Consider the following 24,904-nt stretch of genomic DNA (forward strand, 5'->3'; position numbering starts at 1 on the left):
GTAATGATATGCTACCTCTCTCCTTGAGCACGACTTGTAGTCGTAACTTAAAACGCTGTGCACTTCTTTTCTGTACAGTCGTGTGCTGTAGATATACCTGTTAATTAAGTGCCGGTACTATATATGCTAGTTATTGATAAATTGAAATAAATGATTATCACACCTATTACAAATAAAGTAAACGCATGTGTAGAAGGGAACATCGCCGGTAGCTCAGTAAACCGACATTATTTATTTCTTTTCATTTATTTATTTAATTTGTTATTGCCAATAATCATAAAACTTTGTACTTACCCAATGCCGGTCGTTTTCATGGGTGAGCATTAATCAAGACACCTAGGCTGTATTCGCGCCAAAATGTTACAAAAATTGGGATTGTGGGGACTTCATATTTGTGGAAGTGACTACGCAAAAGATCACACGGGGGTTGCCTACCGATCAATGTCAGCGAGGCCCCGCATGGAGGTACAGAGAAGAAATTGAATCAGCAAATGCCATACCCTCAGCGAGTTTTGAACTTGTATACTGTACGTAGTGTGTCCAAGCGATTGAAAGCTCAAACAAATAACTGCACACACCCCCACCAGCACCCCCTCCCCCAACCAGCCTTCTCAGACTCCCTGCTTCAAAAAAAAAAAAAAAATCATCATTCGAAGAAGATTTTGTACGGTCATCTATCGATGTAGTAATTTATGTGGATTTCAAACAGATAATCTATTTGGCATACGCTGATACATGTATGTTAGAATCTTACACAGCATAGATATACGCCTATGTTTAAATGTATGCGTAGGCCTATATTTCCGCGTTCTACATTAGTAAGAATTACGATAACGTGGCATGAGCACCGTGTATATATACACTCTAGGGCATATTTTAAAAATCTGCTTTCACACTGACATGACCTATTAACACCAATCTTTATCGTGCGTGTAGATTTTTGTGGTGGAAGAGACGAACAGTTACATGTACACACATGCAAGGGATGCATGTTGTAGACTACGCGTCGGTGGGCACGTGGTGCTCTTCACTCAGAACTTAACCCACATTCATATGCAGACCTACATACCCGACGCACCATTACTCATGTGACACTGGAGCAGTCGGTGCGGAAGGCTTTGCCACTACAGTGTTGTCTACTGGGTTTTCGCTAGTATCGCTGAAGCAGGTGCATTTCCCTGTATATTAGAAGTATTCGTGATCAAGTGTACATTGCTCACGCACTGATTAGTCTAGTCATAGTGCTGTATTCGTGGACAGTGCTGGAGTTGTACTGTAATAGTACTCACGGGAATACCAGAGCTGGTAGCGTCTCTTACACAGAATGGAAATAATGTTGTATCCGTGGACAGTGCTGGAGTTGTATTGGTGTATCCATCTATTGATGTAATAGGATTCCGTGAATACCTGAGTTGGAAGCGTCTCTCATGAGGATTGGAGGTAGTGCTTTGAATAGTGCTGTGCATATTGTGTTTTTGGACAGTGCTTAAGCTGTACCGCTATGTTCCCCCGTGTTTGGATCGACTATATTCGTGGGTAACACTTTGCCAAGTGTATCACCTGAGAAAGCTGTAGTAGTTGGATAGCATCCCGTGATACATATATCCTCACTTAGTAAGCGATAACACAGTATTTCCTGGAAAAGCGTATACATACTAAGTCCTTGAAGCTAGGGCATTAATACGGATTGATGAAGACTAAGGCTGTCCTTCATATTAGTTTTTATCACATGTTATCAACAATGCGACAGCTGCATGGCATTTGGCTGTGCGAAATTGCATATTTTTGAGAAATGGATGCTACGACCATGTTTCAGCACTTACTTGTTGTCATGGTGATATACGTGGCGATGAAGATCACACCACGTTACGTCACCGCTTCGCCAGATTTGGACAACGTGCGTCACATGTTTCCAGGTGTTTATGACAACAAACTGCAGTACGATCATGACAAAGCTGTCAACACGTCCGAACCGCAGATTCATCAATGGTTGACTGTAAATATTTCAGCCTGGAAAGAACATCAAACAAACACCAGTGCTTATTTCCTCTTCCGGGCAACAGATCCGTATATAAAATCTTTCAACGTTGAGAAAATTTTCAGTGTTCAGGACTTCAATTTCAGCAGATTGATGCTATTTAGCGTGTACCACCGAGTGATTGGTAAAGCAGGGGAGATAACCGCACTTCAGGATCTGCGAGACACTAACAAGTGTGATATGTTGTGGCAGAGATCTGTGTACGGTTCCTATCGTAATGTGAAAATGATGCCTTGCCAAGTGGATGGGATCGATGATAAGGTACACAAGGCTCTATATTATTCACAGGATACAAGGGCTCAAATCACGGGGTGGTGTTGGTGGTGGTGGGGGGGGGGGGATAGTATGCTAGCGCAGCGCATTGACCCAGGAGCCTCTCACCAATGCGGTCCCTTTGAGTTCAAGTGAAGCTCACGCTGGTGTCCTCTCCGGCCATCTGAAGGAAGGCCTGCAGCAACCTGCGGATGGTCGTGGGTTTTCCCCGGGCTCTGCCCGGTTTCCTCCCACCAAACTGCTGGCCGCCGTCGCATAAATGAAGCACTCTTAAGTTCGGCGTAAAACACCAAACACCAATCAAATAAAATATCAAAATATTGCCCAGGAATTGGATAAAACTGTCAACGATTGTCCTGTGGAAAGGAAAGGTAGTAAAGATAAATTGTCATCCATGTGGTCATGTTGATATGTAGGCAGTGATGGAGAAAAAACATTTAATATACCATTACAGATGAGTGTAGGTATCTCGGTTCTATATAGGGTGTATTTCATTTCTGTTACGAAACAATCGTGGTTATGGGCCGCTATATCCGAGCTGGACCCATTATCTCTTTTTTTTGTCGAGTTCTTCACGCACAGTCCATGATCTCCCACCCTGTTGACGTTGTGATTTTTAAAAGTTTTGGAGGGCTCAGCTGCCAGATTGTTCGAGGACAAGCCGTAGATGAATGCTGGTATAAACAAGTAACCAGAGTAGTTGGCCAATGATGAGCTATGGATTCAGGGCAGTGACCTGTGTGTGCAGGGCAATGACCTGTGATGAACTGATATCGATGGCTGATATCCATGATACCCATGACAGATGACTGACCCATATATGGCCATGACAATGGCCATGACAAATTCGTCTGATCTAAAACAAATTCGACTGTTTGAACGTGGCTTATTGCGAGGGTGTGTATAGAGATCTATACTGGTATGTTCATGGGAGTGGGACATTTGGTCAAAAATTAAATGAACAGCATGATGTGAACACACGAAAACTAATATAATTTAGCAAAACACAAATGAAATAAATTTGCCGTGCATAAATTGCCATGCATATGTGACTCGGCGTATTTATCCTGGACTGATCCATGTGTTGAATGACCTAATTGAAGGATACATGAAACGCTTTTTATTTTCTGTTTCAATAGGGAGTACATGACCTGGCCTAACATATAAAAGTACAAAAAGCTTTTCAGCTTTCTTCTTGGGGGATTAAAATTGCTTTGGAACTACAGTTGTCCAAACCTCACAGCCATCAGTCCAAAAATTAAGTAGTAGCCTGCTTTGGTGACATCAGCGGTGATAGCTCGAATTGGGGGAGCGTTGCTAGTATATGTGTTCTTCGCTGACCTCATTTCGGAATATTGTCAAAAAAATATGCATAAAGTACTAGTATCGGGCTTATTATGTAAGATGATATATACTTCAAAATGAAAACAAATTGCACTTTTTGGCATATCTTTATTCATTTTAATTTAAACCGTGCCCTTCGTTTTATAGTGCTTTCTCATGTATCTTTTATCGTTCTCAATTGATACATAATCTTTAGTCGTTTTATTTATATGCTTCGTGATTCAGTAACCGTCGGAGAAAACAGAAATACTCTGAACAGATATGAGAATGGGGAAAACCCTTTTTCCTCCGAAGGTCTGAATGACCCCAATTTCAGATGTATGTCGTTGTAAAACCGTTCGTAACAGAACCGTCAAATATTAATATAAGCCAATGACAACAGGCCTGAGTCCATGTTACACGTATCCCTACGAGTATCGCCATATCAGTTATAATCCAATGGCGAGAGACATGCGTCGTTGTGACACTTGCCTTTAATAGCACCGGTATATCAATTATAAATCGATTACAAAAGGCATGCTTCCATGTAACATTATCCTCAACATTTCACTTAACATTATCGCTTACATTGTACGGTTCTCACATTCTCACTCTATAAAAATTGTCACCATATACAAAATTCAAACTGTCAAAAAGCACGTTCAGGGCTGATTTTTTCTGTCTTTTCAGTACACGGTGAACACAACGATGGAACTTTCGGAAAGTTACCTTAATGTGCTGGAGATCTGGCTTACGCGTCACCGGAAGTTAATCCTTCCAGGACCAAGGACCGCTTTTCATTTCATCAAACGGCATAAACACAGGAGACCCGGTGGATGAGATGTTGGCGAGACTATTCTTCCCGTCATAAACAACTCTGTATAGTGCCAATCAGCACCATCTTGTCTGTATACTGTCAGTTCTATTTATTTACACACCTTTACGTCGTACTCAAGAATATTGTCGACGGGGTCAGCATTGGGGTTGAGGGAAACTCGACAAATCCCGGGGGAAACCCATGGACATTATTAGTTTTGTAGAAGAACGAGTACGGCGTAAAACATCAATCAAATAAGTCAAATACCAAGCTGGCTTCCTCCCGGGACATAGGTGGGAAGGTCTATGGGCAATTAAACTGCGGGTGGTCGTGGGTTTCCCCGGGCTCCACCAGGTTTCCTCCCACTATGCATAATATTGGCCGTCGTCGTACAAGTAAAATATTCATGAAGACGGTGTAAAACACCAATCAAATAAATGAATAACTAAATCAAATAAATAAATGTCGACGAATGAAATCAAACAGCTCTGGGGCGTTTGTAAATAATTTGGTTTAATGGATCTTACCGATCCACAAAATGTCAAAACTTGTATATCTGTTTATACTCATTGATATGAATGTGCTTTTTTAATATGTATACGGCCTTAACCAATGGAAGACAGGCAGATTCCTGGTTCTATTCCGAACCGTGTCAGCCTAAGGTAACAAAATTTGGATATTTTAGCAGTTCAGTGAGGCAGCATTAGAACATTGTTGTTCTAGATGAATCTGAATCAGAATCTGCCTAATATACAGAAAAATGTCGAAATCAGTATAAAGTTCCGATTTAGAAACGATAAACCTGTACATATAGCTTTATTTTACAAAATATGTCCGCTTCAACCAATGCTGTAAGATAGGAAGGTCTGGAAATTTTGGTAAACTGAGAAAATTGTGTGGCGTTAAAGGCTCCCAAAAAGGGCAAAGTTTCAATATCTCCGACATCCTGTAATATATTACCGTGCACTCTCGGTCCCTCGCAAAGGAAATGGCCTATATATTAACAGGTATAGGATGTCCAAAAGTTTACTAGCCGAGCCACCGACCGATCGACCCACTGATAAACAAACAGACAGACAGACAGACCGACAGATGTATTAATTTTATAGTTACTTCGGCAATCGATGTCAGCTGCGAATTTTTATTGTATTATTCTTATCCATGGGTCAGTCTTGTATTTGTTGTGAAAACGTTAATAAACTCCGTCATCTGTAGTATTTGTGTACATTTGGCATACTTTTGGGTCAGTTTTACCGATATAACTTTTACTTTTAAGAGGCCGGTTTAGCTTGTCATCTGTTTGGAAGAAAATGTATATATGGTTATTTGTGGAATTGTTGCCATGTTTGGAATACTCGTACTCAAAGCAATAAATATGACTGCGACACAAATCAGTGCTATCTACAATAAGTGTACGTTCAATACAAATGAATGCTGAAAGAAAGAGTATATATAATTACAGAAGAAACGCATGTGAAAATGCAGTTCCGAAAGGAAAAGGGGTCATTTGTGCCTCTGGAAAGGGGTGAGACAGGTGATCAGTAAATTAATGTAAACAAAGGTTGCCGAACATTTTTCAAAGGTCATATGGCACAGTTGGCTGTTTCGCTCTCTCTGACGTCAGTGCAATAAAGTGCAATAAATCGCTGTGTTGTTTTTGCTTTATCTTTTGATTTTTAGTGTTGTACTGCGATACATTAGTGTATTTTATACCAGTATTACAGTAACGTGTATATTTGACTTCAGCGACTCGCCTAATGCAACTGGTCGAATGGAAATAGATGAATTTTGATTCATACGCTATGCACGTTTTGACAAAATGCTAATGGCAATTCCAAAAGTTTTGAATTTCTTGAATATTGCAAGTAGGTATGAAACATTATACTGTGTGAAAGAGGCTGTATATATTCACAAGATTAACAACAAAGGTAATAATTTCAAAGAAATGCCCGAATTGTTAAGTTCATCCATTTAATAATACAGAAAAGTTTTAAACAAGGCCATAGCATGGTATCGCCATAATATCAGCCAAGGAGATTTAGGAAATATCAGTATGATTTAGCTTGTAAATATATCAGTTCAATTTAACCGTCATGCATGGAGTTAATATTTGGTCCACATCTGTTTTGCCTTGTAATTTATCTTTCGCAGGTTTAGTCTTGTAAATCGTTAATTGCATTAAACCTCAACGCAGCTTCTTTTCATTTTTACTGAAGACACTAACTGTTTTGATATCCGAGGTGTTAATAGTATGCGTTTAAGGACGGGATTTCGCTATGTGCTAGATGTTTGTTGTTGTTAGACAACATTAAGGACACTGTGATACTTACTACTAACTCACCGACATGATCAACTCGTCTGACATGCCATGTGCTTGACCTTTGATGAGACGATCACGTGGGTTCTCCTCAAACAGATGCCTGTTGACACGCCATTAGGCCAATGTTATAATCTTATATGAAACAAAAGCTATACACAGAGGAGTCACTGTGCGTCATGTCCTTGTCTGCGAGGGTGGGGGACGTGGGGAAGGGATCAAGGGCATTAGTGGATGGGCATTTAAGTATTTTTGTTTTTGAAATCGTGTGTAATAGATAAGTATTATTATTATTATAGATTTCTGGATATAACTTCCTATTTACGATAATTCTGGCATGACTAAAATCCACTTTCTCACTGACAAACACTAAGCTCGCGTAAGGTCTTTCATTAACACGAATTCAAATGAAACATGTCCGAGTCAAGTCCCTGCGGGATCAGGGGTAACATTAAGTCTCAAGATTGGCTAGATTCATCTCCTTGGCCAGATGCTGTTGTTTCTGTGTGGTTATTCCGGGTTTCCTCAACCCTTAACAATGCATTTGTTTAATGGATCTTTTTAACGGAAAAAAAAATCCAAATAAATAAAGAAATTAGCAATATTTAGCGGACACAATTAAGAATCGGGAGACGATGAGCCATACACTGATGGCAGCGATTTCTCGACTTGTGACGTTACGACACAATTCATTTAGAGATACTTTTGGAGTCAGATACACCGGGTTCTTTATAATTTGTCTTCCACATACTTAATTCTTGAGATCCGCTAAGTGCTTTCAGTCTGCGCGGTTGAGTTTACTTTATCTTTTGAAAACCTCTCTCTTGGCGTTTAAAATGGTAATCCGATATCAGAGTTAATGGGATTAAGTCTTAGCTCTGTTTCTTAGACGTAGATTAAAACAATAAAAGCATATACTGAAACAAAGAACATTTGACATGTTTAAGTCTACTCACTGGGTTGACCAATTTTGTTTGACTCGATGGGGGTGTCCTTGTTGGTTAGAGCCAAAAGATCAAGTTAGTCTAACGGTTGCTCCCATACTGCTAAAATCAAGAAATGATTCCCCTGGATGGATAAAGTGTTACACAGAAATCTTCGTTTAAAGCTAAACAAAATGAAAAAACAAAACAACGGATATATTTATGAACGTCTATATACTCTTTGTGCAATGTTTAAGTACATGTGTTGAATGAATGCTTATCCTCGCGTGCAAATTAAGGAGCCTGATGCAGAAGATGATTTCATTAAAAAAAAAACTGTTGAATAAATAATTAACATTGGATGTGACTTCTTTCCATGGCATTTAGAAGATGAGTTGGATAACAAAATGAATACATGGGTAACAACTTATATTTATTCAGTGAGCGACGTTTTCGCACAGGTATTAATACCGTTATCAATGCCTATACCGAAACGTCGCTCACTGAATGAACAGAAGTTGTTATCCATATATTCCTTTTGATAATATTGGGTGTGCAAATCAAAATCAGTTATACACACGATATTTTTCATTAAAAACAATGACGCATACAACGAAAATGTCTTGTCGAGACAGTCTAATATGTTATACTTTATTGTGGCCATTTAGTCAATCATCGTTATCTGATAATTTTTTTTTACAGCACGGCGTAAATCAGCCAATGAAATAAATAAATTATCTCATTACAATACTGACGCATATGAAGTTGTCTCTTCTCTTAAGTGGTAGTTAAAGTTATAATTCAGTCATTCAGTTATTTTCCTGTAAATCACCTGTTTTTCCTTTATACATAGCATGTAATGGATCTGATAAAGGTGAAAGTTAAACCCTATTTCGTGTTATAAACTACACCCATAGACTGAGATGTTTCGGTGCAAATCAGTGATATGCAACATTCTTAGGATAAACTGTGGAATTTCATTTCAGTATAACTAAGTATAACTGTTTCCGTTTCATGAAGATTTGTGTATCGTCCAAAACTGCAGCTGTAAGTAAGTTTAATTTTGATATCTTAGTTTAAATTACAATGTTTTATGACTGAAAAAAAGATTTCTTAATTTAAACACACTAGGTTGAGTATAACAAAGTTTTGGCAGAAAAAGGACTCTTTCTTTGAGTAATTCAGCACACTCTTCAACATAGTGGTATTCATCCCCGAAATCTAAATTACATAATTTACATTTCCTTTCTGACCTGCAAGTACTGGACCAGCCGACAGGTAGTTGTTAGATGTCTGAAATTTTAATGCAGATTTGGCTTAAGTAAATTGCAAATTAACTAAAAAGTTTTCAAGGCCGAAGATACTTTTAATCCCTCTATAAAATATTCCTTTGTTAGAGGCTTGCATTTTACCAATCCAATTTTGCTGAAACTGGTGTCTGATCCGAAGAGATACAGTGTTTACAAACCACCAGTTGTTAAAATGTTCAAACATGATGTTACTGTAACTGCTTGCATTCAATATCCATTGAATTACATTAAGCCACTTAAAATCATATGTTCCGTGTGTGGCAACCCATTCCTGTTGCATGAAAGTATGAAATAATTTATAAATCTATTTGCGGTCAATATTATACAATTTTATCCAAAATCTAATCAAACATATACTAATATTAACACTTACGCGGTATCTACCCAGTTCTCCAGAGACCATACAACTTGAGGTCGAAGAATGTAAGTTTAAGATCTGTTTTAACAGTTTACGTTCGAATGTGTCAAGGATTTCACTGTTTTCAAAACCCCAGATCTCACTGCCGTAGAGCAATATTGGTAAAATAGTTTGATCAAAAGCATGCGGAGTATAATCTATTCCTAAATGTTTACATGTAATATATTTCATCATGCAATGAAAGGCTTTATTTGCTTGTTTTTATATTATTTATTATCATCTTTATGAAACGCCCACTTTTACTGAAAACCACCCAATGAATATTTAAAATTTGTGACAATGTCAGGAGTACTCTGTCCATAAAAGAAACAATCTCAGTGGCACATACGGTCAATAATGAATACTTTCGTTTTCGATATATTTACGGTAAGACTGCAAATTTTACAGTATTCACTATACACTTTTAGCACGGTATTTGAACCAGCGCAAGATTCGGACAGTAGGATGGTGTCATCTGTATGCATCAGTATAAACAAGTTCATGTATACAGAAGGATGATCAGAGTCCACCTGAACCCCTAAGCCACGATAGGTCGTTTGTATATAGGGACAAGAGTATTGGAGATAATGTTTCTCCTTGGCGTACGCCAATATTGCAAACAAACAGATCCGAGAGAGAATTATGCACCGCTACACATGATTTAGTATATTTGTACGTATTGTTAATGACGTTTAGAATTTTACCAGGTACTCCTGTTTCCAAAAGCACGCCGTGTCGAAAGGCTTACTCATGTAAATAAAGGCACAATATCATTTTTTTGGCTTAAATACGTCTATTAAACGGTTTAAACTAAAAACATGATCCACAACATGAACAATCCTTGTGGAATTCTGTATGTGTCTCTGTTAAAATATCATTATTAGCTACAATTTCATTAATTCTGTTATTTAATATCCCAGTAAAGTTCTGTACATCCCCCTTTGTACTTGTAAATGGGCGTAATAATGGCCACCTTCCAGTTCTCTGGGATTAAACCAGTATCCAATATTACACTAAACAATTTCATATACAGAGGCATACGTGTACCAATGGTGTTTTTAATATATCTATATAAAACTAATTTCGACTCCACACAATTTGTCATTATTTGAATTTTTAATTATGTATCTGATTTCCTCTTCTCTTATTCACCTGCCTAAAATATCCTTTATCTCACCGGGTCTGATCCACGATTCGTGTACTTCATGTGAACCGAAATTTATATCTTTAACGGTTACGTGTTCTGTCTGTTTTGTTTATCCATTTCGGGTTAAATAGTTCCAAAAATGTTTTTTGTTTTTACTCTTTCTTAAAAAGCGCCATGTGACTGGCTTAACTCAGTGTAGGTGAACAGTGTTTAAGTGGTATGTATGTGAGTGTTGACGCGGTGGGGGAGGGGATGGTCTTTGGGGTGGGCGATTTCTGCACTTTTAAGGGTAACTAAATCGACCTTCTTTATATTTTCAAATGTACAGGTACCAAAGGGTTGAAATGCATAATTTCATTCCCCCTTGGAAAATGCTGACAATATTTTTTTCTGTTTTCCACAAAAGTGATAGTATTTCAAAGGGAACCAACCAGCCGCTGGTGCATAAATGAGCCTTTCGGTTGCATGTAAAAATCGTCCAGATGTGCCACATTACCTTAACTTAACTCGAAGGCAACCAGATCACGTTCTTCTGTTCATTTCTTATACATGGCCTTTACAGGTGAACACCAACCTTGTTTACTTCACTGCATGCATTCTAAAAACAGTATCGCTTTGTTTTTGAGGGTTAATTCAACAGATTTCTTTAAAGACGGATCTATTTTATACACAGACTCAATAAATACATTTATTCAGTTGTTGCTTATCACCATGACCAAGACAGAAACAATAAAGCTTGTGAGCATCAGATTTACAGAAGGGAAGAAAATGGATCTGTCACCTTTATATTTCCTTACCTAAACTATAAAACCATCCAATACAAGTGGCGTGGTCCCGTTTAAAAGTGAAGCTGAACTTCGTTAAGTGTGGATGACTGGATATGTTGTAGACCTTTTTCTTTTCTTTGGGAAATTTTCAAATATTAAGCCTAGAACCAATTAACGACGATATTTTAACACGTTAATTAATCATGTTGATTAATCTACTTTTCGAATTATTGAAAGAAAAAAAAATGTTTAAACTAATACAAAACATTTCTGATCTTTGGCAAACTATAATTTAGACCTGTTGACATCTTGTACGACATAAATATGATGTTGTTTAAACTGAAAACAAAGTACATTTCTTTATTTATACTGTAAGGCAATAGGATCACAATTGTGAAATACAGGACAACACAACACAATGGAATAAAAGACTTAATGGTATTTCTACAAGGAACCTTTTTTGGACAAAGAAAGACAACCTCATCATTGGGGAAACGTTGTCACTTTACAGTAACTCCACATACTTTCGTTTGATTTTATTACTGATATAATATTTTCATATGTAACAGTAAAATGAAATGTCTACTGTGATGGGAAAAGTTTCAAAACAGATTTGAAAATATGTGGTTAGTCTAAAAGGTGTAAGAGCTGTCTCACCCAGTTCTCGTGGGCTATATTTGGAGCCAAACACATCAAGCAGGTCAATCTGCTGCCGTTTACACGTAGACGTGTACTTTATCAGTTTTCACGTTGACAGAGATAAAAAAAATGTCACTATTAAATGGTTTTCTTTATAACTTTTTCTTCGGATGAATGAATGAGTTCGAAGTTTAACGGATAATACCGGTGTACAAACTCCGTAATCGCTGACATGATTGGTTTCCATACTCTTTTTAACTTTGGCAGGTTTCTTCTAATTCAGTTATATATGGAAATGCGATTAGACCTACATGTATTACAATAAACACGCAAATACATCTCCACGTGAGTTTTCACTGTTTATACTATATCTTTCGATCGTCTGTCTAGAATCTGTATTAAGTTCATGGGAATGAGATATTTTGTTTAAATGTTCATATCCTGAAAGTGGTAACCCCAGTTATATGTAAACGATGTCGAGATCTCTATATTTGGTCTGTTTGGTTACTTCCTTCTTGACAGTAGTTATGCACTAAATCGGTAAATAAGACGTTTTACTTTATCTTTTGATTTATTTACTTATTTGATTGGTGTTTTATGCCGTATACTCAAGAATATTTCACTTATGCGACGGTGTATCATGGTGGGACGGAACCTTCATCTTTTACAAATGCAGAAATAACCAAACAATATTTGTTGACTGTGTTTTAACTTTTTAACATCCAGTTAATGGTTTTGAGTTGGAAGAGTTAAACAATACATTTGTAAAGCATATGGTATTAAGACAGGTATATTTACATACGTAATTTTAGTATATAAAATCAAGAAAACTGAAGGCATAAGCTAATACCATTATAAATGTTGTTGTCTAAGGTCAGTTAATTCAGAATTAAGAAATTGTTCCAAGAGTACTTCTTGTGTTTATGTGTAATACATCACCATTTATGTACATTTGTGCTCTTAAAACGTAGACGTAGTTCACAAGTAATGCGACGTAGCAGCAGAGAATGATTTGTTTTTACACAGCTTGGGAAACTCCATAAACACACTTACATCTCCATATCACACATATAGACCTTCATAAATGGACATGTACATCGTACTGATTGTCAACTGCATATGGGGGTGAATGAATGGTTGAAATAACATAAATTCCCACAACAGATTTATTTTGCATTTGGATGCGTTGTGAAAAATGATGCATATGGGGAATAATTTAGAACATGTGCCATGTGTTACATAAACGGTATTAATACAGCTTATGATTTTATCTTTATGAAAATCACTCATTGTAAATTTAACCATTAAGCAAAACGAGTTAAACTTAATATTTAATTTGATGAAAATCCCAGATATCAAAAGTTCAGAGATGGACTGGACATTATATTGCCAGTCATTGATGTGTAAGAACTGTCTCGCCCCTTTTCCATTTTGACTATATTGTGGTCAGACATTTTCAAATTCTTTATCTGCTGTCTGATACACTTGCACTTTGTACTGAATGGTTTTAACCTAAGGACTGGCTAAGTGCAATAGGTCTGCTCTGTTGGATTTGTTTTATTTTTGAACATTACTGTTTTGCTATTGAAAGTGTTAATCCCATGCATAAGTAAATGGGATCAACTCTGATGTTTTGGCTAATGTCTATAATTACAGCAAAAACACCAGACAAAACAAAAAGAAAAGACGTCCCGACCAAAACATTTACTGAAACAAAAGATCATTTGTCACCTTTAAATCTACTCACCAGTATGATCAGCTCGTCTGGTACAGCGAAGTGGGTTGGTCACACAACCACTGAGTCCGGGGAAGGCTTGTGACTATTGTCTGGGGAAGGGGTACACCCCGGGGTCAGAGAGATGGGATTCTTTTGGGGAAGGGGTGGGGGTAATATTTGAAATCATCTCCGGGATCTCCAGTGGCGTGAGCAGTTTTCATCACAGCTTGAAACAATAACAAGACAACCTTCTAAACAGCTTATAGTCGTAAACCTCGGATCACATTTTATTGTCGTATGAAACGTTTGAGCAAACGAGCCATCTTTCTCGACGGACGGTGAACACTGTTTTCAACTAGCCAATCAGATGACGGAAAGTGTTGCATATAAGGCCAGCAAACTCAGAGTGTAATCATTCGCAGATTTTCCTCTGACCAGCTGACATTCTCAAGAGCAAAACAGAGCAGCCATGGCTACTATCTATGAGGTAAGCAAGCAAGCACATGCATTCAAGCTTCTTTTTGAATTATATGCCACAGACATATCGGGTATGAACAATTGTCCAAATCCATCAAGGTTTTATCCACACTTGTCTACCATGCATTATCCATGGCAAATTTTTCAGCTCGCTTCACCAATTGTGGCAAACGGGAACACGTCAGCAACCAGTACCCACTTTCTCCTCGTATCGGCTATTCTAATTGCCTATTCCGTGTTGAAAATTTCGCCCTGGTCGTACATAAAGGACCACGTAGAAACACCGGGTATTGCTTCGGTTTCCAGCCATATCTTTAGTCCACTGCAGGAGCACCCTATACTTAAATGATTTCTTCTGAACATCCAATAATCTGGATTAAATTTAAGGATTCTCCAACTTCATTTTTCCCCATATTCCGTGCAAGATAAAACTGTACACCATCTTTATTCATTTAAATGTATTCTTTCCTTTTGCAGGGATTATCAACTCTACCTAAAGTGAACGAGACGAATTCCCCAAAAGACTGTCAAGTTATGAATTATGATCAGCTGATTTCACCTCATCCACTGAACCAAACAGGTACGTCAATTTGTATACTTATTTCAAGGACCGATAAACGTATAGCTTCAGTATCCAATTCAGTGAAATGGTATCATTTTTATTACCTGATATATGTACATTTATATACAACTCACAACTGGCAACATAAAAAGGCCGTGTCCGATAATTTGTCAATATAATAACAATTAGACGATTTTATGTTAGTCTTATGGTGTCTTGTGGTGTATCTTTTATCTCTTTTGTCCGTTTTCTCTAGATATATGGGATGATATTGACGTTGTAAACGTGTCCATCACTAAGGAGACGCCTATAAAGCACCCTGGAAGAACAGAAGATGTTCCGGCCACCACATCTACCCCAGAATGTAACCGGCTCCCTGTGGGTCGATTTTCACCGATTTGTTCTCCTATCCTTGGGACGTTCACACGACCTGAACCGTCAGTATCTCCCGATTCCTCTGGATATGGGTCCAGCTCTCCACAGCCTTCATCCGGGTCCCGGATTTGCGGCATTTCGTACGACTGTCCATCCAGCAGAGATCCCAGTCCTGTGAAGGCAGCTCAGTCGGATATCTATGCAGCGTGTCCTTCTGGACGCCACCTAGGTTCCTCTCATTCCAGGAGAGGCGATACTGTACAAGGCAAGGGGGATAACCCTGTGGTCTGTATGAAAAACTCACGTACCACCTACACATCTGCGCAAGTCAGGGCCTTGGAAAAGGTGTTTGCTTCAGACCAGTACCCCGAAGCAGACACTATTGAGGAGATTTCGCGGGAAATCAACGTGCCTGGAAATAAAATAAAGGTAAGTAAGGCGTGCCCAGCTCATTGCAGTTTAAATTAGATTTCTCGCATCATAGACATGACGAGCAGCTTAAACTAATTTGCAAAATGGTTAATTCTCTGATATTGAAAGTGAAAACCTTGACTACCAGATCAATACATGATACTCTATAGTAAATTAAATTACAACATTTGCTAATGCAATCTTCCCATTCCATTTTCAGGTGTGGTTCCAGAACAGACGTGCCCGAATTCGGCGTCGAGTGGGTCTTCCTCTCCCTCCCTACGGTTTGGGGCCTTATGCTACAAAACCAGGATTGTCAGTCCCAGTCCAGCCCTTACCTATTATCCCACAGGGCCACCACATTCACCCAATGATGGCACCCATGAGCATGCTGCCCCCTCCTTTGGCAATGGCACCAACTTCCGGTATTCCTTCTCCATATGCTGGCTTGTATCCTGGTATGTTCCCGGGTAATTCGGCACTTCCCCCGACAATTCCCCCGATGTACATGGGTCACTGCTCTTTCCCCCCTTCACTGCCTTACCCGGAATACACAGCGTTCCCTTACTCGTTACCTAGCATTCCACGTTACTCACAACAAAGCTCGTCTGACACTTCCGCAGAAACGGACCACTCGGGCGTCATGTACTTTCCACAGTCTGTTCCTTCGTCGTCGTTTCCAAGTTGCTGATTAGCTGAGTGGTAGAAATATTGAGGTACTGGACCGTAAACGTTATTTACATTATATTCCATATTGTTATTTGTTATTCATGTAAATATGTAGATAATAAACGCACGTACAATCGTTAAACTAGCATGTTTACTAAATGTTTATATTTGTGTTATACCTCATGTGACATTGGTATGTTTTGCGAAATATTTTATCTGTTTTTTACCTCGCATTTCATCTATGGACTGCATGTTTTATGTAAAGTGGTGTACATACGATGCACTAAGCCTTCCATTATATATATATTGTATATACTACATGTACATTTTAACAAAGCTAAGAAATAAAAACGGCGACAAAATTTCGCCAGTTTTTACACCAAATTTGTATTTTTTGCGTTTTCCTTGGTAACAGAAACTCGGAATAACAGTAAATACCATTGTAGATTATGTTTGGAATATTGTCTAGTGCGTATGCATGAGACGCATGCCTGAATTTCCTGAGCCCTGTGCTGTTTCCTTCACAGGCCCTGTAAACCTTTATATAACCTTTATAAGAGCATGCACATGTAGGCAACACAATACCATTGGCTTACATAATATTTGACGAGAATACAAAAAATGTATTTATTTATTTATTTGATTGGTGTTTTACGTCGTACTCAAAAATATTTCACTTATACGACGGCGGCCAACAAGGAATGTAAGTTTGGATATATAAACCGCTTGGATTTCTAGGACAGGGATTTTGTTGATTCATCAACTCTCATTTTTCGTGTGGACTTGGTGATAATTAGTGGCCGATTTGCGCAGTTTGATCTTCGATCATGAGAATTTGTCTTCAATACATATAAATATGTTTTTTTTTTTATATCTGTGCGTAACATATGAAAAAGTTTGTCAGTAAGTTACCAAATGCCAGGTCGGCGTTGAAAATGTCTTCAATTTATGGTGTAGGCAAATACAGACAGACTTACATATGACAGTCCTACGTATCATATGTTTTCATTCGCTTGGAGTAAACCACCGACCTGTGCCGAGTTACTGGCGATCTTTCCAACTGCATGAGCTGCACAGCAGCATGGTAAGCACATTGTGCTACATGAGGAAATTGCATGTATGATCGTAACATACATGCACGTGCAAGCCAAGGCATAGTATGCACTCCAATGGTTTAGTAAACAACCAAGCTTACGTGCGGATGAATCTAGTATGACAGTATTTAGCACCACAAATAACCAGCTGCTAAAAATTTAGTTTCCTACATTGATAGGGGACTTAAATTATTCAGTAAGGCTTGGTCCTATTCAAAATGTGTATACATGTTTAGTACATATATATATAAATATATATATGTATATATATATAAATATATATATATAAATATATATGTAGTAAAATGCTCTGTAATGGTCATGCTTCCATTGATTAGCAGCCATGTTAATCCATGTGTAATACTTGTATCCTCCCTGGGGGGTCTGAGTATAAATGATTGAATGAATGAATGAATGAATGAATGAATGAGATTTTACTCAAGGATGACTTAATGAAACGCTGATTGTCTGACAGGGGAGGTAGGACTTCCTGGGTTAAATCTCAGGCCTCTGTCAGGCTTGAGTAAATGTACTATACCCCCGGCCGGTACCTAAAATTCAGCTCAGGCAAGGCATAGCCTGGATTTGCCTATATTTCACACCAGCCAATCCAAATCGATTCTGTTTTCCTTTAAATGAGTTTAGAGAACAGTCGTTTATCCATTTTTCATTTGGTTTAACTTTTTAACCGCCTCGGTACCAGAGAGCCCACATAACGCCAGGAAGGTCAGACAGTCTGGTTTGCACGAGACTAATCCTGGCACAGTTCGTGCTTTAACACAGACACTGGCGAACCGAACTGAGCGGTCGGTGAATGACCATCTGTACCCAGCGGCATGTCTGACGAAGAGATTGTGGTACGACCGGCTGTCAAAACGGACTGTGCGGAGATTGCCAGGCTTATTAAGGTGAGTGATACTACATTCATGCAAATGCTGTCTTTGCTTATTATAAATATATAACTTGTGGGGCAACATATAGGTCGGCGGGCTCTTTAATTATACAGTGTCAACACTGACATCGAGTTACCTCCCTTCGATGTAGCGTCGCCATTGCACCACTCGACTCTAAGCCATGTAGGCCTACATGCACGTGTAACTTATATCTACACAGTAAACAATGAGTTGGGAATATGTCTATTATTTTTTTTTGACATATGTAAAGGTATTATGCGTGTGTGTGAACTTTTTCTGCACTTATCAAATTGACATCTTTTATTTGTCTTATTTGATTGGTGTTTTACGCAGTACTCCGAATATGTTTTTAACTTGCACGCGCAGGCCTATAAGCCTCTGTAGAAATACAAATGTATTTTACACAACCCTTTGTAGAAACCAAAAAAACAAGCTGTTTTGTGATTTATTCTCTAATCATATACATGTGCAAGCAGTAACCATAGAATAGAGAACATGTCCAATTATATATTCATTTTGTAAACATACATACTCTAGGCGTACGTGTGTGTTCTTTATTTGTACATATCATGTGGTCTTCTTTTGTATACCTGTACACAGGGGTCTAGGCGTATGCCATGTTACCATAGAAACGGTTGTGCCCATGTACTAAAAGCTCCACATATATTGAAGTAAGCGACAAGTTTCTTAAAGTGCAAATGATTTGTGCAGTTGGTTTGCACATGTGTACACTCAAAAAACTCATCTGTTCATTTCAGCAGAAGGTCTATTATCTGAGTGATGCTAGAATGTATTCTGTTATAACATAATACTGTGTCATATTCAACATAATATCCTGTTAGTCTAATAGAATGGCTACGTTGAATTAATAGAACATGTGTGTTATATTTAACAGAATAATCTGCTTCAATAACAGAACACATTCTAGTATCACTCAGATGACAGACTTTCTGTTAAATTTAACAGATTAAGTTATGAGTGTAGGTTTAGTCTACACCTCGTCAATCAATCCGTCAGAAATCTGTCACCCGGACTTTTTTCAAAACTCTTCGTTGCATGGAATTGAAACAGCAAGGCTTTACCATGATGACTTACAAATCAGACCTAGCCTCGGACGCTTTCGTCAGTTTTCGACAAAAGTATAAGTCTGTTTTTTTTTTCTGTGCTGGAATTTTACCGTTTTGTGAACATTTTTATGGTTCATCGTATTGAATTAAAACTTGACACATGGTTTCACAATGATAACTTACAAATCTGATAAATGATTTCTCAATGATAACTTACAAATCCATTTTGTAAGTTGCAAGCTTTCATGTCTCTATAAGAGAAATGAAAAGACTTTATGCTGTTGTGTTAGCACTTAATTATGTATATCTTAATTGTTCTTTTGACCCAGGAGCCTCGCACCAATGCGGTCGCTGTGAGTTCAAGTCCAGCTCATGCTGGCTTCCTCTTCGGCCGTACGTGTAAAGGTCTGGCAGCAACCTGCGGATGGTCGTGGGTTTCCTCTGGGCTCTACCCGGTTCTTACCCACCATAATGCTGGCCGCCGTCGTATAAGTTAAATATCCTTAAGTTCGGCGTAAAACACCAATCAAATAAATAATTAATTGTTCTTTATTCATTCTGTATATTGTCTGCATATTGTCTGTATATTGTTTGTATATTGTCTGTGTATTTTTTCTGTGATGAGGAGTATAATTCTAGACAACACATCCAAGATGGATGCGAGACTGGAACTCAAAGGCCAGATCGAGGCGAGTGAAACGTTGTGCGCGTGACCATCGCGTCTGTCAGAACTTTTCAGCCGTTTATTATGGTTGTAGAGAAGGGCAGTTAACCCTGTTTCGTTACATTCATGTGCGAATATATGTTATGGACTGAAAAATCACTATTACATTAGACGTCACATCTGTCTTTTTGTGTACATGTGTTTGTTTGGCGATTGACGTCGACTCGTTACCTAACAATTTTTCAGTCATTCTGCGACGTGGAGTCATGGATGTCTGTCTTGTAGGAGGGCGAATCCATGCGGCAAAAGTGACCCCTCACCCAATCGCATTATACTGACAACAGGCCTCTTACATTGTCCTAACCTCTCAGTACTGAGCGTATATGATATATGCGTACAAACTTGTCTGTTATTAGGAACTGGGAGAATATGAAAATCTGGGGGATCAAGTCAAGATGACGAAAGAAGGTGAAGTTATCAGTAACATATCACGAATTTCTAAGTTGTAAACGATTGAATTGAATCCAGATGAGCCATACTTCATGTACCTTACGGCGCATGTCCTGTTCTCTTCTCTCGCTTTACATCACTGCCACACTAACAAATTTCGTAGAGAATCGTAAATAAACTCCAAGGTTGCTTGGGTCGTGATTATGAGTTAGGTAGTGATAACCTAAACAGCAACAACTCTGTCTGAACGGCGTTTTTTTTATAGACATGATACATCTACATTCAGTTTATCTGAAGTAGGCATCACACGATTCCAGCAGACATCTGAAGTCATTTAATTGATGAATTCTTACAGGCCCGTTCGAGGAGTCCAGTGGAGAGGCTTAAGTCTAAGGAAACCTATGCGCGTCGCACCATGTCCAGAGGTCAAACTTGTCTAGTTGTGGCAGTGATGTATAGCAAGCGTAGATAGCAGCCCATTCGCTGTAAGGACTATGTGTAATCTTATCTATTGCACTAAAACATCACATGCCGCTGACATACATTTAACGTGCATGCATTTTTCTCCGATTACCCATGCCTGTACTGTGGACCATTGTTGTAAAATCCCACAGACTTAGAAGTCGTTAGCACTGTCCGCCATTTTAAGTGACAGTTGTAAAAGACAGGTTTTTCTTCTAAGAAAACAACAAACATTTGCATGCCCACTCTACCTGTAAAATCACTATTCGGACCAACCCTATGAACATCTTTCAGTTTTGCATATCCAACCATAGAACTTACACCGTAAACGCTATCACGGGTACGCTATCACGCTATCACGTGTACTTGACACGGGATGAGATTCAGTCTGAAGTCAGCATGTTATGTTGTATTTGTTTCGTGTGTTAGTGCATGCATTGTAAACTTATAGTTGCAGTATTTGGTCTGTGGTATGCAGTAAAAATATACATCTGATTTTACCAGAGAGTCTGTTATCTGAGTGAGGCTAGAATGTGTTCTGTGTTTATAACATAATAGGTACTGTGTCACATAATATTCTGTTATTCTAGAATTTTTGTGTTGATTTAATAAAGTATGTGTGTTATATTTAATAGAATAATCTATTGCTGTGGCATATTACATTCTAGCATCAGTCACGTGACAGACTTTCTGTTAAATTTTAATAGATTCATTTTTTGAGTGTAGCAGTACACGAAACCCTTTTGTCTTGCTTTTCTAACATCTTTGTCTGTGACAGTTACTGTCTTAACCAATGCCAGAGGAGGAAATCAATGTATGACATTGTTTTAAAGATGTCAGAAAAAGATTGCTTTATACGTGATGATGTATATAACTGGGGTCCCATCCGCTAAGTGACTGATCTTAGGCCAAATCGATTGTAGCTGTCATGGCAACGTGTGTTTTTAATCTATGTCGCTTTGGTAGTTACATTTAACTTTAATGTCCCATGACCGCTTCGTGCAAGCGGTCCCAGGTCGACTGATCTTATGCCAAATCTATGGTAGCTGTCATGGCAACATGTGTTTTTAATCTATGTCGCTTTGGTAGTTACATTTAACTTTAATGTCCCATGACCGCTTCGCGCAAGCGATCCCAGGTCATACATTTAACATCACTGTTATGTTTTGTTGTTAACGAGTGAATCTGAACCTTTTTTATAGTGTTGGAAAAGGACGGATTTGGGGAGTATCAATACTTCCGTTGCTTAGTGGCTGATAAAAACAACTATTCGGAGTCAGAGAAAGGTTTGTGACATCTAGCAACCTACCCAGGGGTTCTTTCTGTTATACCTACCCTGTGTAATATTACTGCTTTTTCTTTAATAAATTCTTCGTGATATTTTCATACTTGGCGTGTCCAAACCCGGGTCTCTCTTGTTGGTTTGTGCCAGTGAAATATATGAGGAAATCTGTCTATTATATTTTGATATGCCTACATTCTTCTCTACCCAGGAACCTGGAGGTTATATATGATAAAAGCCCAATGCATTTGATTACGGCGAAAACAAAAATCAAAGAAACAGAAGCTGTCTTTTAAACGGACTTCTGTTTACCAGATGTGACTGTTGTGAGCTCGCAGTTGCATTCGCGAAACACCATACGAAACGTTGAAGAGACCGGCTAATTATGACGAGTTTATAAATTCGTTATGTATTATTTTAATTGATTGGTGTTTTAGGCCGTACTCTGGAATATTTCACTTGCGACTCCGTTAGGTATCCATCCACATAACGTTGTGCATCATTTGACATTGGTAACTATTACAGCATCAGTTCATACATACACTACAGGTCTATATGTTGGATATGGTTTATCGCAATGGTCAAGGACATTTCACTTATGCGATGCCGGTCATTTTCAAACAGACACAGACATATAGGGTCGTGTGCTCGAATCCATCGCCCATTTCCTCGGATGGGGTCTTATGTCAGGAGTATTGTCAGGCATATCTGGCGGAGTGCAGCGGTTTCCCCAGGGGTGAATTCGCCCCTTCCTCCCCAGCACCAATTACATGTTATTCATTATCACAGCAATACAGAGGTTAGACCGCAGTTCATGAGGGAACTGTATTCACCAATCAACAATTCAATCCAGCAAGTGGTACCAGAGGAACTTTCATATATATTGAACACTACTGGGAAATTCTGTCCATTGATTGTTTTGTGTGCTAAATAACTAACTGACTAAATACGTGTACATGTTTGCAGACTGTGCAAGGATCATTGGCTACGCCCTGTATTTCTTCATCTATTCGACGTTTGAGGGACGGTGTGTGTTTATGGAGGACCTTTACGTGTCACCGCAATATCGTGCTCGTGGTATCGGCACCAGACTGATGAAGGGTGTCGCTAAGGTCTGTATTTCAGAAAAGAAGCTTAGATTTTCCGTTAAATTTAGCATCTTCGTAATACAGAAATCTTTTAGTGTGCTGTCGTAAAAGTATTTATTTGTTTAATTATATCAGTGGTGCTTCACGCCATTCTCAAGAATATTTCACTCATACGACTGTGGCCAGCTTTATGGTGGCAGAAGTATAGGATAATAGTCATGTTTGTTAAGGATTACATTTCTGTGCAGCATAAAGTATATCCATGAACTTCAGCGTGGTAGTTTAGTGAGGCAGCGCTATTACTGTTTCCCCATTGATATCAGCCCACGACAAAGGCACAGCACATTATGTGCTGCCTTTTCCCACGTAATGTCTCGGATCCAAGTTGGATGGACTATTAAACTCTTGCCATTTATGAGTACTACATATACATGTACATTGCTAGTTTGCTAAGAAAGGAACGTCATTGCAAAGGCAGAAATGAACAATAGGTTCCCCATGCATGGGTGTAGAACACCAATGAATGAATGAATCTGGCCTAACGCCACCTCGGCAATATTTCAGCCATACCGTGGCGAATAAAACACCGATGAAATATGTAAATAATAAAATAAAGACAGTATGAAAGAAATAAATAAATAAGGGCAATATAGGTACTGTTTAGGCATACTTTTTCTGGTTACAGGTTGGAGTAGACAAGGGTTGTTCACGACTCTGTTGGAATGTGCTAGACTGGAATGCGCCGTCTATAGCGTTCTATAAACGCCTGGGTGCCGTGAACATGACGGAAACAGAGGGATGGCATACACTCCGGCTTAACAAACCGGAACTGGAAAAATTAGCAAACCGCTGACAGGAGAAGGAATTACCCTGGTGCCACCGCAGTTGTTACACAGATGTGTAAACGCGCAGACGTTTCGGAGCCTATGATTGTATTACAATGTCCATTATGCAGAGAGTTCGTTGGGTAACGCTACGTGAAAAGTTGGTTTTAACTGCTAATTTTGCAGTTAAAGATGTGTCTGATCATGTGAATTCAAAGCCTTTATTGAAGGATTAAAACGGCTTTCAGCTACAGTTTTCGTATAGTCCCTTCAGTCACACCGGAAATTAAGTAGCACGCAGTCATGACGTCAACGATGATCATTCGTTGGACAATGTGAAGCTGGATGAAGACCAGTTATCAACCATCCGTATATGTCCATATCTGTACGGGTCACTAGGATAAGTCCATCGGTAACTTGGGAAAGGTCTGTGAAATACCACAGGAACTACGATGGGACATCGGAGAATTGAAAAATTCTGGAATGAATTGATACGTAAATATAAATTCCTGTTGCCTTGTGAACATCACCGGGCACACCACTGGAAATGAACTCGGTCGTTTATTGAAATGAACCCGGTCGTTTATGGAAATGAATCCGGTCGTTTATGGAAATGAATCATGTCCTATATGGAAATGAATCCGGTCGTTTATGGAAATGATTTATTTATTCATTTGATTGGTGTTTTACGCCGTACTCAAGAATATTTCACTTATACGACGGCGGCCAGCATTATGGTGGGAGGAAACCGGGCAGAGCCCGGGGGAAACCCACGACCATCCGCAGGTTGCTGGCAGACCTTCCCACGTACGGCCGGAGAGGGAGCCAGCATGAGCTGGACTTGAACTCACAGCGACCGCATTGTTGGGAGACTCCTGGGTCATTACGCTGTGCTAG

At 38.8% G+C, this 24,904-nt stretch overlaps 1 protein-coding gene and 1 long non-coding RNA gene across 2 annotated transcripts; both read left to right on the top strand.

Annotated features, from left to right (window-relative positions):
• The first annotated feature begins 1,116 nt into the window (after positions 1-1,116).
• On the top strand, positions 1,117-5,387 carry LOC135463796 (uncharacterized). The gene is made up of 2 exons (XR_010443596.1): positions 1,117-2,299; positions 4,325-5,387. It is a non-coding gene; the product is annotated as an uncharacterized LOC135463796 (long non-coding RNA).
• A 12,649-nt stretch (positions 5,388-18,036) lies between these two features.
• On the top strand, positions 18,037-24,260 carry LOC135464135 (thialysine N-epsilon-acetyltransferase-like). Its single transcript, XM_064741629.1, has 5 exons — positions 18,037-18,164; positions 20,318-20,369; positions 22,016-22,099; positions 23,062-23,207; positions 23,869-24,260. Exons 1-5 carry the CDS (start codon positions 18,093-18,095, stop codon positions 24,034-24,036), a joined length of 522 nt encoding a protein of 173 aa, XP_064597699.1. The 5' UTR covers positions 18,037-18,092; the 3' UTR covers positions 24,037-24,260.
• Positions 24,261-24,904: the final 644 nt, after the last annotated feature.

The sequence above is a fragment of the Liolophura sinensis genome, chromosome 3 (assembly GCF_032854445.1).
Source record: "Liolophura sinensis isolate JHLJ2023 chromosome 3, CUHK_Ljap_v2, whole genome shotgun sequence".
NCBI lineage: Eukaryota > Metazoa > Mollusca > Polyplacophora > Chitonida > Chitonidae > Liolophura > Liolophura sinensis.

Bases quoted from the DNA above. Each gene is read 5' to 3' on its own strand.
- LOC135464135 (XM_064741629.1), top strand. From the start codon at position 18,093: ATGTCTGACGAAGAGATTGTGGTACGACCGGCTGTCAAAACGGACTGT. The intron at 22,100-23,061 runs GTTTGTGACATC...ACATGTTTGCAG, and splicing joins CTATTCGGAGTCAGAGAAAG to ACTGTGCAAGGATCATTGGC. The intron at 23,208-23,868 runs GTCTGTATTTCA...TTCTGGTTACAG, and splicing joins TGATGAAGGGTGTCGCTAAG to GTTGGAGTAGACAAGGGTTG.